The 19,559-nt window shown below is 36.8% G+C and overlaps 1 protein-coding gene across 1 annotated transcript in view; it reads right to left on the bottom strand.

Moving 5' to 3' along the window:
- CCDC146 (coiled-coil domain containing 146) overlaps window positions 1–19,559 on the bottom strand; it is a 178,466-nt gene that overhangs the window by 22,601 nt on the left and 136,306 nt on the right. The window contains exons 12-15 of the mRNA XM_051962015.1: window positions 3,978–4,066; window positions 3,714–3,878; window positions 2,147–2,371; window positions 422–650 (exon numbers count right to left, since the gene is read on the bottom strand). Coding sequence (XP_051817975.1) covers window positions 422–650; window positions 2,147–2,371; window positions 3,714–3,878; window positions 3,978–4,066 — 708 coding nt within the window. The remainder of the gene's footprint in view (window positions 1–421; window positions 651–2,146; window positions 2,372–3,713; window positions 3,879–3,977; window positions 4,067–19,559) is intronic.

Raw genomic sequence — 19,559 nt, 5'->3', positions numbered from 1 at the left:
TAAAATGAGAATAATTGTGGAAATTTTGATTTTTTTTTCTTTTATAGAAAGATGGATTCAGATGGAAGGGAAGAATTAAGATTGAGGAGGAAAATAAAATGAAACAAAACAAACAACTGGGATGTAAAAACACAAGGCATCAAGAAAATTTATTTTTTAAACAACTAAAAACAAAACTTATGTTATTAGCTAGGCCAGAGATATTGCCCTGCTGAAAAACCAGAAGTGCTTTCTTCCTGTCTGTCTCTCTCTCTTCCTGTCTGTTTCTCTCTCTCCTCACCTCTCCCCAGCATATGATAAGTCACAAAATACAACCTCATGTACTTTCAATACACAGCAATACAACTTAAAACATTAGTAAAGAGGAAAACCCCGCAACAAAACTACTCATTTCTAACATCTCAATTTAAGTCTTTCCTACCTGAATCTGCAGGACTGCTATTTCCATGTCCAAAGTTTTCTTCAGTGGCAACATTTTCCGGTACACATAAATCTTTCTTTGCCTCTCAGCAATTTTCAGCTTCAGAAATCTGAGTTTTTCTTCTAATATAAGTAACTCAATATCTCCATTTCTCTTCATCATGTCTTGAATGTTTATTTTCTCATAGAAAATGCATACTTCTTCCTCCCGTTCAATCAGTATAACACCACTATGGGCAAATTCAAAATTTTGTGTTACAGAGGTAATAGTTAATTCATAAGTAATCTCATTAGAGACCTTAAACAGAAATTGAGATTGGATTACTTCCAGGAGACATTGGCATCTGATTAAGGGATTAGAAGAAAGGAATAGGACTGCAGATTGGGATATCTGTGTGTGTCTCTCTGAATCTGGCCATTCATTTACTTATGTATTCACTCATGTATTTATATTTTTATTTGTACTTCTGGGAAGAGGAAGAAAGAGGCCTGTCCGTACCTTTGAATTGTGAAAATTTTAAATTTCATGTCCTTTGATGAGTATTTTTATTTTATCACTGCCCTCTCTTTTCATATTTTCAGTTCATTTTTTTCCTATTCTGAAAGCAATTGTTTTTAATGCTTGCAAAATTACTTTTCATAATCTATTTCCTTTTAGCCAGCCCCATGTTATCAATGTCTCCTCCTTCCCATCTTTCTCCTGCCCCCTCCCTCATGTTTCCAGTACATTTTGATGCTCATCTAGTTTTTTCTTGACATCTGAGCTCAGGGAACATTAGTTCTCCAGTGCCCATCACAGGGTCTCATATGTGGTAGCGAAGCAATAGATTGTTGCTGTAGGTGATCTGAATCTAGGTTATCATTACAGAATATTACAGTCACATGCCAGGTTCTTGGTTTGTTCAGTTAAGAAGCCACTCCAATGAGGAAGACAACTTTGAAGGAAGGAAATCTTAGCATTAAATCTTCCTTCTGATGCCTATAAGCTTCATGACAAATCTTTTGACCTTTAAGTCTAGGAGTTGCACATTAGCATCAGTGAAGGATACTTTCACACCTGGAGTTCCTTCATTAATGAAATCCTCAGTTCAGTTCCTCCCATCTCTCACCCCCCTCGCCCCCCCCCAAAAGCAACTCTGTAGGAGTGATTTAGTGTTTCTAAATTGCTAAAATTTTGTCCTTAGGTTTAATAGAGTTAAAAATGTTTAAAAAGCTGCTTAAAAGACCTGCTTTCTTCCAGAAAACAAGTGATGGGAGAATCTCTCAATAATATTCACAGAAAGTCACAAAAAGTTTGCCACAAAAGTGGTGCAGAATCAAAGTGATGCTCAACAGTTTATAGAATTGATGGCAAACACTGTCTCTTGGCTCTTTTTGTATCCCCAGTGCTTAGCACCCTGCATGGTACATGCTAGGCATTTAATAAATGTTTAATGGATTGAATTAACATCAGTGGAATTCTTAGTAAAAGCCCTTGAAAATAGTATTTGCTTTCCAACTGAAATATTGTCAAACACCCATCTATGTCCCTCCCCACCAACCTGTCTCCACTTCAAAATAGCATTTAAACAAGGTAGCCTGCTCTTTTTTTATATTCGATCAGCCTAGCACCAAAAATTCCAAATGACACTGAAATTAAAAATGTGGCAGTGCCCCAAGTTAACTTGAGGTAGAGAAACTGAAAGTCCCATAGTACTTTGTTCTCATAACTGTGGTTCTATTTTACCTCTCATTTCGACTCTGAACAGCTTTCTCATATTTTTTCCGGAGCTGTACCATCTCTTCCTCAATGGATGTGACCACATTGGCAAGTCTGTCAATATTGTTTAATTGTTCTTCTCTTTTCTCTCTCCTTTCTTGAAGTATCTTTATAACTTTGCACACATCGTTTTCTAAGCTCTCTTTGATTGTAAGATTGTTGCACCGTTTCAGTAGAGAATTTTGTAATTTTCTTTAAAAATAATTAACAATGGGACAAAGAATAAACTTAAATTTTCATTTTGCTAACTGATAATTTTCTGAAGTAAGTAGACTGATTATATATTGTCATCAGGGGAAATCATTTTACTATTATAAAGGTTTAGTAAGGAAATTTTACAGAAAAGTGAAGAGTTGCATCTTATGAAATTTTGCAAAAATTTGAATAACCTCACATCATTCTCACAGTCTTTAAAATAATGTTACTGTTATGCTAATTTTATGATGAAAGTGAAAAATGTTCAGGTTCTTTAGGGATAGATGTCCTACTCACAATTCTAGGAGTATAGCTCTGTGTGTGTGTGTGTGTGTGTGTGTGTGTGTGTGTGTGTGTGTGTGTGTGTAGGGAGGGAGAAGGGAAGGGAGCAAAGGGGAGGGAGGGAGAGGGGGAGGGAACAAAGGGGAGGGAGGGAGAGGGAGAAGGAACAAAGGGGAGGGAGGGAGAAAGGGAGAGGGGGACGGAGCAAAGGAGAAGGAGGGAGAGACAGGGAGAGGGGAATATATTCTAATATTCACTAATATATTCTAACAATCCTATAAAGCAGAGATATATAAAAGAATATTTTTTTCTTCCTTATAATAAAATATACATCTCTAAAACCAAAAGACATCATAGGCAATGGAGAAATGAAAAAATGTTGGGAATTAATATACAATGTCTTCTTTCCATGCTGAAATTTAATACAATCTGATCATAACAACAGAAATACAGGAGAAAAAGATCAAGGGCAAATAAACTGGTAAGGAAAACAAAGGCAAATAAATTGGCAAAGAAAACATGAGTGCTGGCGTTACTATTTAGAAAATTCTAGATAATCAGCTGAAAAACAGACAATCATAGCTTCAGCGAAATAGCAGAATACAAAATAAAGCTGCAACAAACAGCATTTCAATATAGTGAGAACAAAATCTAGGAAAAAAAAAAAGTTACCTCATTCAAATTAACTACAAAATGCATGAAATATCTGAGTCAATCTCCCAAAACATACTCAAGATATAAAAGTATAATTATGAAGCAACAAGGAAACACTATGACTTACATAATTGGAAGGATATTCAACTGCTCATGGGTGGGTGATACCATCATAAATAAAATGAAGGTATGACCTATGTTAATTTACATAATTGGTGTTATGCCAATCAAACTACCAAGGGGTTTCTATTTAGAGTTAGCAAAATAATAACAAAAGATCTAGAAGAATAGATGATTTTTTTTTTAAAGCTCCCTTGTCATTCTATATTTATGGTTCACTCGAGTTCGAATAAACAAGAAGTTCTGGTGTTGTTGCCTTAGAAGTAGCTGTTTCAACACTTACCTATCCTGAATGGCTGAGCTGTTTCTTAAAATTTCCATTTCATTGATTGCCATTTTGAGCTTTTCTTTTATTTCAAAGACTCTCTGTTGAGTATTGTGAAGTAAGTTCACAAATTTGTTCCTTTCATTTCGGACAGTGTCATATACTTTGGAAAACTCCTTTAATCTATAAAAATACATATTATTTGGGGGACTGTTTGCTGAAATCACATACACACACACACGCACACATGCACATACATTTAAGTTCATGAGATTCTTTTACCTTCGAAGAAGTTCACGTTTTTTCTTCTTATATATCCTGAGTTCAACATCCTTCGATTTGATTTCTTTAGTGATGCTGGTAACTCTTTGCTGAAATATAAAGGTGGGTATATTAATAAATGTTTACAAATTATACAATTTTCAAATTAAAAAAGCAAGATGGAATTATATTTTGGTCATTGAAGTAGTTGAAAGTTGCCCCCAGTATATAAGCAGTGAAACTCATTCATAGTTATAGGAAACTCCCAGTGGTAACAAAAGAAAATATAATCAGAGAATTACAGCAATTTGGGGTTGAAAAGCATTTTTGAGATCATCTAGTCTAATCACAATAGTGGATATTATTTTTACCTAGGAAGACAAGGTGTCTGCCACATGGAAGTCATTGAGTTGTATATCTGTATATTTCAAACCTAGGAAACTTTTCTTTTGGAGAAATAATTTGAGTCTCTCCAACATTATACACCTTCCACTCCCCCAGTTTGATAATTTCTGATAAGAATTCACTATTTAATTTAATGTACCCTACAAATTTTGTGCATAAAACTCCCCTTATTTTATTTTTTATTATTATAGCTTTTTATTGACAAAACATATGATTGGGCAATTTTTCAACATTGACCCTTGCAAAAAAGTTGTTCCAACTTTTCCCCTCCTCCCCTGCATTCCTCCTCCCCTAAATGGCAGGTAATCCCATACATGTTAAATATGTTAAAGCATATGTTAAATACAATATATGTATACATATTTGTATAGTTATCTTGTTGCACAAGAATAATTGGATTTAGAAAGAAGGTAAAAATAACCTGGGAAGAAAAAAAATGCAAGCAAAAATAACAGTAAGAGTGTAAATGCTATATTGTGGTCCACTCATTTCCTGGCGTTCTTTTGTTGGGTGTAGCTCATTCTGTTCATTATTGATCAATTGGAACTGATTTGGATCCTCTCATTGTTGAAGAGAGCCACTTCCATCAGAATTGATCCTCATATAGTATTGTTGTTTAAGTGTATAATGATCTCCTGGTTCTGCTCATTTCACTCAGCATCCATTCATGTAAGTCTCTCCAAGCCTCTCTGTATTCATCCTGCTGGTTGTTTCTTACAGAACAATAATATTCCATAACATTCATATACCATAATTTATTCAGCCATTCTCCAATTGATGGGCATCCACTCAGTTTCCAGTTTCTAGCCACTACAAAGAGGGCTGCTACAAACATTCTTGCACATGTGGGTCCCTTTCCCTTCTTTAAGATCTCTTTGGGATATAAACCCAGTAGTAATGCTGCTGGATCAAAGAGTATGCACAGTTTGATAACTTTTTGAGCATAGTTCCAAATTTCTCTCTAGAATGGCTGGATATGTTCACAATTGCACCAACAATGCACCAGTATCCCTGTTTTCCCACATCCCCTCCAACATTCAGCATTATCCTTTCCTGTCATTTTAGCCAGTTGGCATGTGTGTAGTGGTATCTCAGAGTTGTCTTAATTTGCATTTCTCTGACCATACTGATCAGTAGTGATTTGAGCACCTTTTCATATGACTACAAATAGTTTCAATTTCTTCAACTGAAAATTGTCTGTTCATATCCTTTGACCATTTGTCATTTGGAGAATGGCTTGAATTCTTATAAATTTGAGTCAATTCTCTATATATTTTAGAAATGAGGTTTTTATCAGAACCTTTGAATGTAAAAATATTTTCCCAGTTTATTGCTTCCCTTTTAATCTTGTCTGCATTAGTTTTGTTTGTACAAAAACTTTTTAACTTAAAATAATCAAAATTATCTATCTGGTGTTCAATTATGAGTTCCAGCTCTTCTTTGGACATAGATTCCTTCCTTCTCCACACGTCTGAGTGGTAAACTATCCTATGCTCTTCTAATTTGCTTATAATATCATTATGTCTAAATCACAAACCCATTTAGATCTTATCTTGGTATGTGGTGTTAGGTGGGGGTTGAGCCCTAATCTCTTTCATACTAGTTTCCAATTTTCCCACCACTTTTTGTCAAATAATGAATTCTTATCCCCAAAGCTGGGGTCTTTAGGTTTGTCAAACACTAGATAGCTATAATTATTGACTATTTTGTCCTGTGGAACTAACCTATTCCACTGATCAATTAGTCTATTTCTTAGCCAATACCAAATGGTTTTGATGACCACTGCTTTATAATATAGTTTTAGGTCTGGTACAGCTAGGCTACTTCATTTGATTTTTTTTTATTAGTTTCCTTGAAATTCTTGATCTTTTGTTTTCCAGATGATTTTTTTTTAGGTCATTAAAATAGTTTCTTGGGAGTCTGATTGGTATAGCATTAAATAAATAATTAGTTTAGGTAGGATTGTCATCTTTATTATATTTGCTCAACCTATCCAAGACCACTTAATATTTTTCCATTTATTTAGATCTGACTTTATTTACTCTCCTTAATTTATGCTTGTATTGTTACTTGTATATGATTTATAATAAGGACCCTCCATTAAAGTTCTATTTTGATGCCCCACTGAATTATGGAGATGACAAAAGCTTCTTAGCTATGTTAGTGCATTGCAGCTAATACCAAGGGAAAAAGGCCCCAGGTTCAGACTTGATGACAGTCTATATGTCTGTTGTTTAAGAATGGCCATAATATGGTGAATTTTTTTGGCTATAGAACCTTTGTATTGATGAAGAAGGTTAGGACAAATTCTACTTTGTAATTTGTCAAATGAGGTAGTTATTTTCCTGTTGTTGGGGAGATGTATTTGGAGAGAGAGGTTTCATGGAGTATGTGGACTAAATGATTTCTAAAGTATTCCAAACCTGGAGATTTTATAGAATAGAAAAAAGGAAGAAAGTAGATTTAAGAGATTTAGTAAAATATCAACAATAGTGGGCCAAATAGAATAAAATGAGGAATTCCTGATTTTCAATTTATTTTCTGACCAGTAGATTACTCTGGTACCAAATGTCACTGAATGCAGTAAAGAAAAAAGTAATCAGGTATTTTACTCCCCAATTGGGAGTTGATGGTACTTATTTTAATTTCCTTAACACAATCATAGGCACTTTTACATGGGCACTTATATGTGGGAAAGATCCCTATATCAGAAGACTTTTAAAAAAAGTTTGTGAAAATCAGTCTTACTTATATTCTTATTATGTATTCTATAGTTAGTGTTTAGTAGCAGACTGAATGTGTCTAACATCAGAAAATCTTAAATTTTAAATTAGGAATTTTCCCCCTTCCTGATTGGTAGATAATGAACACTGACTTGTCATATATCCTAATACAGCCTAATAGCAAACAATGTCCTTCTCTAAATCTTCCTCTTATGCTTGATCATAGATGGAGAGGGGGTGCATGACCCTGTGTTCTCAAGTACCTGATAAGATCTTGTTCTGATGTTCAGGGGCACACTAGACCCGTTCTATCCTTCACTGTCTTTTGAATTCTATCCAAGTTCATGTTCATTGTTTCTATCCATCTCTTCCACTATTGCCTCCTTTTCCTTTTGCCTTCAACATCCCAACATCAGAATCTTTTCCACTGAGTCCTGTCTTCAAATGATATGGTCAAACTATTTCAGCTTCTGCTTCAGCATTTGACCTTGTAGTGAGTAGCCTGATTGAATTTTTTTAAAATGTTGATTGATTTGACCTTGAAAATGAGGAGACTTGAGAGTCCCTTCAGCACCACCGTTCAGAAGCATTAATTCTACAGTACTCGGATTTCCTTATAATCCAACCTCCCTGTCTACATTTCTGCTGCAAAAATAATAGTTTTGACTATACAGGTCTTTGTCAGAAAGGTGATGTCTCTGCTTTTTAGTATGCATCCACAGCTTTCCTTCTAAGAAGTAAGCATCTTTTAATTTTATGATTGTAATTGTCATTCAGAGTTATATTTGAGTCCAAAATTACAAATCTGATGCTGCTTTAATTCAAAGAACAATTAATTCCAATATTATATAAACTATTTGAAAAAATAGGGAAAGAAAGAGTCCTACCAAATTCCTTTTATGACACAGATATGGTGCTGATAGCTAAACCAGGTAGGCTTAAAAGAGAGAGAAAATTATAGACCAATTTCCCTGGTGAATATTGATGCAAAAATCTTAAATAAAATATTAGCAATGAGATTATAGAAAGAAAACAACCAACTTGGATTTATACCAAGAGTGCAGGGTTAGTCCAATATTAGAAAAACTATTATCAATTTTCAACTACATCAATCAACATATGATTCTCAAGAGATGCAGAAAAAGCATTTGATAAAATCCAATACCCATTCCTATTAAAAATACTAGAAAGTATAGGAATAAATGGTCTTTTCTGTAATGGGCTGAAACTTGTTGGAATCTTTACAAACTGCTAACTCATTAGAGTTGTTGTTTTGGGTCAGAACCTGAAACAAGGTACTAAGTAGAACTAATTACTACAATGCTTGTGTTTACACTTTTACTCATTGGAATTCACAAGTATGGGAGATTCACAAGGTTAACTGTGTAACTTTGTGAATTCATACCTCGAAGTTATTAAGGCCAGAGAGCACTATGGGAGAAAACCCATAATCCCATTCTCTCAGAAGAGTCATATATAAGCCCAGTGAAGAGTGATTTATAAAAATATTTTCCACTTGGCTGGCTGGTGGTGGAGGAGAGTTCAGCTGAAGATTGAGAAGGCTCTCTCAGAGGCAAGACAGATTCAACTTGGTGCTGGCTCTGGAGGCTGAAGAAAGCAGAGATAGAAGCAAAGGACAAAGCGGCAAGAGCTCTTGGAACCAAGCAGAGAGATAGGCCTCTACGAATCTAGCTATCTGGGTCTAAGGAAAGAGACAAGACTTGGAAGGAGAACTAAACATTTGTATTTTTACCAGCTGGCTGCATTTGGGATAATTATTGATCTGAACTGATATTAAGGCTGCCTCCAGAAAATCTCCTCGAGAAACTCTTTCTCCCAGAGAGAATCATCATCTTATATTATATTAAAGAAGAAAAACACCACAATTTGATGCCTGAAAGGGACTTGAACTTGCTCCCAGAAAGAACCATTTTTATATTATTGTAAAGAAGAGAAAAGAACACAACAGAAACTGAGTTGATTCACTGAGGTCCAAGCACTTAAGGCTAATTATCAATTGGACAATATTCTATTAGCATATGCTTGGAGAAAGAATGGCCCTGTCCACTATTCTGTGCAGGCTTGATTTGTTGGCATATAAAGAGATGGAGTGGAGGATTTGGAGAGTAGAGTAGGACAAGGGAGGTGGCTCTGGGCTGGAGAACTATTCCCAATAAGATCAGGAGTAAAACAAGGTTGCCCACTACCACCATTACTATTCAATATTGTATTAGAAATGCTAGCCTTGGCAATAAGAGAAGAAAAAGAGATTAAAGGAATTAGAGTAGGTAATAAGGAAACCAAATTATCCTTCTTTGAAGATGATATGATGGTATACTTAGAGAATCAACTAAAAAACTACTAGAAACAATTCACAACTTTAGCAAAGTTGTTAGGATACAAAATAAATCACATAAATAATCAGCATTTTTATATATATTACCAACGAAATCCAGCAGCAAGAGATACAAAAAGAAATTCCATTTAAAATAATTGCTGATAAATTTGGAACTATGCTCAAAAAGTTATCAAACTGTGCATACCCTTTGATCCAGCAGTGTTTCTACTGGGCTTATACCCCAAAGAGATACTAAAGAAACGAAAGGGACCTGTATGTGCCAAAATGTTTGTGGCAGCCCTGTTTGTAGTGGTTAGAAGCTGGAAAATGAAAGGATGTCCATCAATTGGAGAATGGTTGAGTAAATTGTGGTATATGAATGTTATGGAATATTATTGTTCTGTAAGGAATGACCAGCAGGATGAATACAGAGAGGACTGGCGAGACTTACATGAACTGATGCTGAGTGAAATGAGCAGAACCAGGAGATCATTATATACCTCAACAACGGTACTGTTTGAGGATGTATTCTGATGGAAGTGGATCTCTTCGATAAAGAGAACCTTAATTGATCAAAGATGGACAGAAGCAGCTACACCCAGAGAAAGAACACTGGGAAATGAATATAAACTGCTTGCATTTTTGTTTTTCTTCCCAGGTTATTTATACCTTCTGAATTCAATTCTCCCTGTGCAACAAGAAAACTGTCCAGTTCTGCACACATATATTGTATCTAGGATATACTGCAACCCATTCAACATGTAAAGGACTGCTTGCCATCTGGGGGAAGGGGTGGAGGGAGGGAGGGGAAAAATCGGAACAGAAGTGAATGCAAGGGATAATGCTGTAAAAAATTTCCCTGGCATGCATTCTATCAATAAATAGTTATTAAAAAAAAAGAATTTATGTCTTTACTTAATGACAGATAATAGATTGCTTCTCCATAAATCTACCTGAGTTTATCTTTTATTTGTTTTAAACTGTAGCACCTTTCAAAGAAATAAAATTATATTTTATTGTGCATTAAAAAAATAAAATAAAATAATTGCTGATAGTATAAAATATTTGGGAGTCTATATACCAAGAGAAAATCAGGAATTGTATGAACACAACTACAAAACACTTTCCACACAATTAAAGTCAGATCTAACCAGTTGTAAAAATATCAAGTACTCTTGGATAGGTCAAGTGAATATAATAAAAATGACAATACTACCAAAATTAATCTACTTATTTAGTGCCATGTCAATCAAACTCCCAAGAAATTATTTTACAGATCTAGAAAAATAACAAAGTTCATCTGGAAGTATAAAAAGTCAAGAATTTCAAGGGAATTAATGAAAAAAAAACTAATGAAAGTGGCCTACCTATGCCAAACCCAAAACTATATTATAAAACAGCGGTTATCAAAACCATTTCATACTGCCTAAGAAATAGAGAAGTGGAATAGGGTAGGACCACAGGACAAAATAGTCAATAATTATAGCAATCTAATGTTTGACAAACCTACAGACCCCAGCTTTGGGGATAGGAATTCACTGGTGGGAAAATTGGAAGCTAGTATGGAAGAGTTTACGGTTCAACCCCCACCTAACACCACATACCAAGATAAGATCTAAATGGGTTTGTGATTTAGACATAATGATATTATAAGCAAATTAGAAGAGCATAGGATAGTTTACCACTCAGACGTGTGGAGAAGGAAGGAATCTATGTCCAAAGAAGAGCTGGAACTCATAATTGAACACCAGATAGATAATTTTGATTATTTTAAATTAAAAAGTTTTTGTACAAACAAAACTAATACAGACAAGATTAAAAGGGAAGCAATAAACTAGGAGAATATTTTTACATTCAAAGGTTCTGATAAAAACCTCATTTCTAAAATATATAGAGAATTGACTCAAATTTATAAGAATTCAAGCCATTCTCCAAACGACAAATGGTCAAAGGATATGAACAGACAATTTTCAGTTGAAGAAATTGAAACTATTTGTAGTCATATGAAAAGGTGCTTCAAATCACTACTGATCAGTATGATCAGAGAAATGCAAATTAAGACAACTCTGAGATACCACTACACACCTTCCACACTGGCTAAAATGACAGGAAAGGATAATGCTGAATGTTGGAGTGGATGCAGGAAAACAGGGACACTGGTGCATTGTTGGTGGAATTGTGAACACATCCAGCCATTCTGGAGAGCAATTTGGAACTATGCTCAAAAAGTTGTCAAACTGTGCATACCCTTTGATGCAGCAGTGTTACTACTGGGCTAGGATCATTTCAGAAAGTCCTGGACAGACTTACATGAACTGATGCTCAGTGAAATGCACAGAATCAGAAGCTCATTGTACATGGTAATAAGATTATATGATGATCAATTCTGATGGACGTAGCTCTTTTCAACAGCGAGATGATTCAGGCCAATTTTAATGATCTTATGATGAAGAGAGCCATCTACACCTAGAAAGAGGACTGTGGGAATTGAGTGTGGATCACAACATAGCATTTTCATTCTTTTTTGTTATTTACTTGCATTTTGTTTTCTTACTCATTACTCAATTTTTTATCTAATTTTTCTTGTGCAGCAAGAGAACTGTATAAACATGTTTATACATATTGGATTTAACATATATTTTAACATGTTTAACATATATTTGATTGCTTGCCATCTAAGGGTGAGGGTGGGAAGTAGGAGGAGAAAATCTAAAACACAAGACTATGCTAGGGTCAATGTTGTCAAATTATCTGTGCATATGTTATGAAAATAAAAAAAGCTTTAAAATTTTTTTGTCTTGTCTTGTCTATTTGACAAGAAGCAATTCAGAGAACAAAAGGAAATGCTGCCTTGGTCATATTTTGCTTAGAAGTGGGAATACTATTATCTTATAGGGAAGAATTGTGGTCTAGAAGGATCTTGAATGCTGGAAGGACCAGGATACCAATGGGAGGAATAGAGATGACTAACATAAAGAGTCGATTTGGCGTCTGTAAGGTCTGTTCCTATTCCACAGAATTTTTAGACCCATTCTTGAAAAATGTAAAATAAAAGTTTTTTTTTCTTACAGACTGAGGGGTCTGCCCAAGGTCTGGACATCCTGAGTGTGAAGTGGCTGCTGCTGAAGGAGGAAAAGATGAGTCCTGTCCCATTGATTTCGCTGTCTTGTGGATCAGCTATGGGTCCCTGCTCATGGAGAGTTTGAGATTCTAGGACCATGTTGGTGAGTAACACCACTGATGAATACAGAAAATGAGGAAGAGAAAAAGAAATAGGTACTGCTGCAACCAGACAACTCTGTATATAGGCCTAGGGCAAGAAGGTGGACTATCCAACTGCCTTTGGTGGTTGGGGCGTCTGTGTGGGTCTGATGTCTCCGACAAATAAGATGGGGGGAAGAGAAAGTTAAGGCACCAGGGAAATAGAGGGAAGCAAGGATATTCCTACAAATAGTCCCTTTAGGGAGGATGTCAGGAAGTCATTTGGAATTTAAGGTTGAGTAAATATTAGGGTGATCTGGGACCAGGGGAAGGTGGAAAATGCCCACACAGGAGTGCAGAAAGGGTCTGCACAGGGAAACTTGTTAGATATTAAATAGGATATTTATAAGAAACTCTAGGGGAGAAAGAGTAGGATGGGGAATTAAAAAAGTGAAGCCCCAGAAGAAAAGAGAGATTTCCTCCAAAAGGAGCTGAAAGTAAGTATGCTGAAATGTCAGGAAGGAACAATAGAACATTAGAGAGAAAGAAAAGGAATTTAAAGGCAGTTTTGTGTGTGTGTGTGTGTTATCTTTGTTTTATTCTAAGTTTCTCAGTAAGCTGAATTAAAAATGAAAAAATCTGATTATATTTTATTAGGTCCATTTGATAAGGCTGGTATTACTTTCAATTATGAATACTGTTGGGACATGGGATTTTTTAAAAAACTTTGTGTGCATTAATCTTTGATATTGAAGTAATGCTATTAGAAATTGGAATCTGTGTTCAACTTGATTTTGAGTCAAGGATTGAGTTTTGGAAAAATTGTATATTGTACAATTTGTGGAGTTATGTGCAATCACGCTGAATGAGATGCTATGGGGAGATTGTGTGAAGTCTCATCCAAAGTTGTTTAGCTATACTGAATTCTGGGGTCTATTTTGCTTTCTTCCTTGCTTGGAAGGTAGAGCTTACTGCATTTTGGTAGTGAAGATTGAGATATGATAATGAAAGCAGGAGGAAGAAGGGGGAATCAGAATGGGAAGGAGGTCTGCTAAAGGTTTGTGTATGTGGAAGGGAAAGTGAGGAGGTTTAGGTATGAGGGAGTGAGAGGAGGAGTGAGGGACCCACAATGGGGCCATGGTCATATGTGACCTGCTCTTCCTTTCCCCCCTGCAGAGTGCTACCAGGGTGGAAGGTCTGACTATTTCAAACATGAAGGAAGAGAAGACGATTCACTTCATGACTTTTGGTGGGGAAGATTGGTGGGTATAGGAAGTAATTTATTAGAAAGGGATTTAATTAGTTTGGCTTAGAACTAAATGTAGGACTAACAAGTTATGGTCACTATGGCTATCCTTGAGGAAGAAGATGGGAAAGGCAAATGGAGCCAATGGTGAGGTAAATGGGGGTGAGTTGAAAATCCCCTCCCCTTCCCAAGGTAATACTAGGTAAAGGGAAGGAAATAGTATGTTTAAAACAATGTCATTCCCCTTTAGAGGACAAGACTCCATATAGTCATATATACTTAACTGGATTGTCCAGTAAAACTCCCACTTGTACCACCACCTCTGCACTTTATTCAGCTATCTGAGCATGGATTATTCAATGTAGGTGATTTGAAGGATGCCTTCTGGGTCTGCTCCCTAGCAAAGGAGAGTAGAGATCTTTTTGCTTTTGGGGGAAAATCCCTTTATTGTGTGTAAACAACAATTAGAGTAGACTATTCCTCCTCAAGGTTTTATGGAATTCCCTACTTTATTTGGTCAGGTATTAGAGCAAATACTGGAAAAGTTTTCCCCTTTCCTGGGGATTGTTCTCATACTATATGTAGATGACTTACTGCTTTCAGGAAATAAAAGAATGGAGGTAGTTACAGGTACCGTGTTTCCCTGATAATAAGACCTATCCCGAAAATAAGCCCTCCCCTCACTGTGTAAGATTCCTCTAAAATAAGCCCTGCCCTGAAAATAAGCTCTATTGAGATTGCTACTATAGTGAAGGTGATCCCCTGCGCTACACGATACATTACGGTACCCTCTGTATGCACCGTTCTCCCCCTCCCCCCAGTCCCGGTGAAACGCACGCTGTGCTCCAAGTTGCATCCAATCAGAGCTGCAGCAGTGAGCGTGTCATCCTGTTCTTCCCCAGTGATTTTTTTTAATAACTTTTATTGATAGAACGCATGCCAGGGTAAATTTTTACAGCATCATCCCTTGCATTCATTTCTGCTCCGATTTTTCCCCTCCCTCCTTCCACCCCCTCCCCCAGATGGCAAGTAGTCCTTTACATGTTGAATAGGTTACAGTATATCCTAGATACAATATACGTGTGCAGAACTGAACAGTTTTCTTGTTGCACAGGAAAAGTTGGATTCAGAAGGTATAAATAATCCGGGAAGAAAAACAAAAATGCAAGCAGTTTATATTCATTTCCCAGTGTTCTTTCTTTGGGTGTAGCTGCTTCTGTCCATCCCTGATCAATTGAAACTGATTTCTTGCTGGCGCCATTGAGAGCAGTGCCGTGGAAGAGAGCTGTGGCAGGACAATATAAAAACCCGGTATGTAAGCGGGAGTGAGGGGGCATGATGGAGGATAAAAGAAGAATTCAGGGGGCATGATGGAGGATAAAAGAAGAAGTCAGGGGGCATCATGGAGGATAGAAGGAGCACTCAGGGAGCATGATGGGGTTAAAACATTATTGAGGGGCATGATGGAGTGAAAAGAAGGACTGATGGTCATAATTTTATTATTCTGTCTGTTTTGACCTCCAGACATGAGTACAAAAAGGAAGAGCTATACTGTTGAGTACAAGAAAGCAATTGTAGAGGAGTCACATGGCAAGAATCTTGCAGTTTTCTGTAAAGAAAAACTTTTAGATCTTCAAATGGTCAGAAAATGGAGAGCAGATTATAATAACCTCAATCAACAGGGGAATGAGGGAAAAGAGAAAAAGCGCAGGTCTGGATCAGGTTGGCAACCCTTATATCCTGACTCGGAGATCCTCATTGGTGAATGGATTGCTGACAGGAGAGCAAAGGCCTTGGTTGTGTGCAGGGCTGATATTCAAACATTTGCCCTTTCAATGGCACCAGAGTTTGAAATGGTCTCAGAAGGATTCAAAGCATCACAACACTGGTTGGACAGTTTCCTTCAACAGTATGAACTGTCCCTAAGAAGATCAACAACACTCTTTAAGCTGGAAGATGCTGAAGTTATTAAATGTGCACTTGCATTCAAGTCCTTTATTGATAGAATCAACATTTCCAAGTACCAAACCTGCAATATGATTGCTATGGATGAAACTGCAGTGTTTATGGGACAAGGATCTCAAACAACAATTGATCACAGGGGTGCAACATCAATCTACATTCCCACCACTGGCTATGAAAGTGCATGGGTCACTTGTGTTTTGGCAATTCGTTTGGATGGAAAGAAAGCCACACCTCTAATCACCAGTAAGGGCAAGAAAGATAAGACTGAACGTGTATCAGGCATTTACGTTCTTGAAACCGAAAAAGCCTGGTGTACACAAGCCGTTACAAGGTAACCAAAGAGGTCTGATAATCTGGGATTCAGCCAGCACTCACCATGCTAAAGAAATGAAGAACTTCCTTGCAGAGAGAAGAATAGATCAAGTAATGATTCCTGCAGGAATGACTGCCTATCTCCAGACCCTTGATATTGCAATAAACAAGCCATTCAAGGACTATTTGCGCGTGGAAGTCAATGACTACATTGAAAATAGAATGGAAAGAAATCAGTGTGGAAACTTTGTGAAGCTCTGTCTGCAAGAAGTCGTGACTTGGGTGAAGAAGTCATGGGATAAAATTACTGACAGCTGTGTCGCCAAGGCACTACGAGCAGGTTACCTGGACAAGACATGTTCATTTAAAGAGAGCTATATTGTTGGACATGACAGATTGGGTCCACTTTTTCTGAAGGAAATAGAGGCGCAAGACATCCAGGACGGAATTCAGGGTATGGACACTTATGACGATGTTGTTGAAGAAGATGACGTGATCATTATTGAATAAAGGTACTTTTTTTTGTTCACATTTATTTGTTTATTAAAATTGCTGTCAATGTTCATTAAAATAAGCCCTCCCCTGAAAATAAGCCCTCTGGTGGGTTTCTGTCCAAAAAAATAGATATATAATAAGACAGTGTCTTATTATCGGGGAAACACGGGTAATAAGGCTCTATGGGCAGAAAGTGGCTTGAAAGAAAGTACAAAAATAGTACGCTGAACATCTAGTTAGAATTTAGGTATAAAAATTTAGATTGTTAATGAAGCTATTTGGTTTACTGTCATAATATTGGAACCTAAAATTGATAATTTCTATGTGTGGGGGAAAAGAGGAATGATGGTAGACAAAGAACATAGCCATACATAGATTTCTATCTAAAGATTGAAAAATGGGAGTTGGACAGGCTAGGGAAGCAGATTCAGCTTCTGCTCTGGGGTTGCTTTCTTTAATTTGTAAACTCACCAGATTTCATGAAACCATTTTGTGAGCAAATATATCAGTCCTAGGAAAAGAGCTTGGTATTAAGAGATAAAATTCCCTTACACAGGTGAAATAGTTTTGAATTCTCTCCATCTTTAAATTTCTGAAAATTCTTGATTAAGATTTTTGATAGTTATATGAAATTGGGGATTGAAAATTGTATACTAGTTATTTGCATAATTTCATGATTTTATTTTAGATCCTTGGGATATGAGGCCATAAAACACCCTTCCACCCCTCATTGGGTGTGGCGGGAAAAGTGACTGCTCCTTAGCCTTGGCCTAAGCCCTTTTTCTCCTACACTAGTTGGAGGAGGTAGAAAGAACACCAATCACTCATGCATATCAGGCCTGAGATAGTCTAGGTTTTTGTCAATAATTTACAAGCCTTTATTTAAATTTGAAGCCTCTAATGTCGGACTTGGCTATTTGATTGACAATTTCTTGGATCATAACTAATGTTAGTTTTTGAGCTTGAATCTAGGTATGGATGAGGATCACTAATTCAGAAAACCACCATACCAGAAAAAGACCAAAGAGCTTCTTAAAACAAATGTTGCCCACCTATTCCTGAGTCTGGCTATAAGGTGGAATTGTTATGACATGTGTGGTTTTCATTTGTGATTCTGAAGTCAAAAAGAGCTAAGGATAACCATGTTCTTGCTTTTTCTCTCTTAACAATTATTTTCTATATTCAGAACAAATGATCAGCTTGATCAAATCATCTACAAAGGATAAGCACTGGATAGCTATATCAACCAGCTTCAGGGATTTGACTCCGAACCATTGGATAATGCTTTAATCGGCTCCTGGCCCATCTTTTAAGCTCAGGACCTCTCCAAATTGAGACCCTGTAAGATGACTCAACTCTATACCCATTCCCAGCAGGAAGTAGTTTCAGAAGATGAAATATCACCCCATACTTCAATTGGTTGGTGGGAACTGGAACTGATTAGTGAATGGACCCCAAACAACCCAGTTTCTGAGTAGGTCCCCAGTAAGGATTTTAGTGTGTTGTGTGTGTGTGTGTGTGTGTGTGTGTGTGTGTGTGTGTATGTGTGTGTGTTTATACAGGATTAATGCTCCTCCCCTTCTACACTAATATTTGGGACTTAGGACGTAGGATATCTGGTTGAAATCTAGGTAAGTATTACTGAAAAAAAGATACCCTACAAACAATTTAGTTTGATGCCTGTCAAGTTATAGAATGTGAAGGCTTGACTAATCATGGACAATTCCATCATTATAAGAAGTTTTTGTGCCCTGAGGGAGCAAAAGGATTTTATAGAACTGCCTGTCCATCTACTTTGGAATAATGTTTGGTTTAATGAAACTTACAAAGGCTGGACATTTGGAAAATGCAGATCAAAGAGTAAATTGAACATATGTGAATAGAAGTAACAAATATATAATTCTCCTAAGATTTGGAATCATGGTTCTTAAGCCACAAGTGAAAGTCAAGGACTTCAGACAAACAACAGAGATAGAAGAAAGATGCCTAGGTAAAAGGGGTAAAGAATCTGAACAAAAGCAATTGCTATTCCTGTGTTATTGGTTACCCTATTGCCCAGATAGTACCATTGCCTTTGGCTATGAGAAAACATGAGAGTGAATTCAAGTGCATGGTCCTCCTGTCCCCAAAATAATACTTCTGGGGAGAACTGTAGTGTTTTGTTCTGCATATTCCTTTTTGTGAGGGAATAAACCAGGATATACAAGCCTCTCATCTGTGGAAATCACTCAGCTTCTCTCTCATAGCAGGATAAAAGAATTCTATACCTAGAGACTGTATGTAGCTTCATGTACCTGAGTTAGGAATTTAAATCAGGATAACTGAGATATACTTATCCTTGAGAAACTGCCAAACAAACCTTGGATGGTATTGTGGAGCCAGCACTCTCCGACCTACTTTGGGAACTAAGTGGGCACCTGTGCAACTGATCCAATTTGGGTGTTCCCTTTACCCTGACATTTGAACAAGATAGTAAGACTGAATCAGGAAGAAGTAAATCAAGGGAATACCTGATGAATTCAAGGCTAGAAATCAAGTTAGTTCTGAATTTGGGTCATTCCTATCCAGGTGAATAATTATTATTGGATAAATTTCATCAGAGAGGTAACGGGAAATAGCATGTGACTGTTAACTCAAGGCATTCACTACGTTTGCGAATACCCTTGTTCTACTCTGCATTCACTACTGCCAGTCTCTCCTAATTCCCAGGTCTCAGAGAAATCCCTGGTCACTGTCTTTTGCAGTGCTTAAACCAATTTTACCAAGCTTACCTCTGTCTGAGGTCTTCAGAGATCTCTGGCCATCATTTCATAGGAATGATGATTTAGATACCCAGTAGAGTGCTGAAGAACGGCCATATGCAAGCTCCAGGTCTTTTATTCACATGTTCACATCCTACCTAGCTAACCTCCTGCTGA

Source organism: Antechinus flavipes, chromosome 5, assembly GCF_016432865.1.
Source record: "Antechinus flavipes isolate AdamAnt ecotype Samford, QLD, Australia chromosome 5, AdamAnt_v2, whole genome shotgun sequence".
NCBI classification, from domain to species: domain Eukaryota; kingdom Metazoa; phylum Chordata; class Mammalia; order Dasyuromorphia; family Dasyuridae; genus Antechinus; species Antechinus flavipes.
Note: the sequence above shows the minus strand (reverse complement) of the source record. Positions and strands in the feature narration are given on the sequence as shown.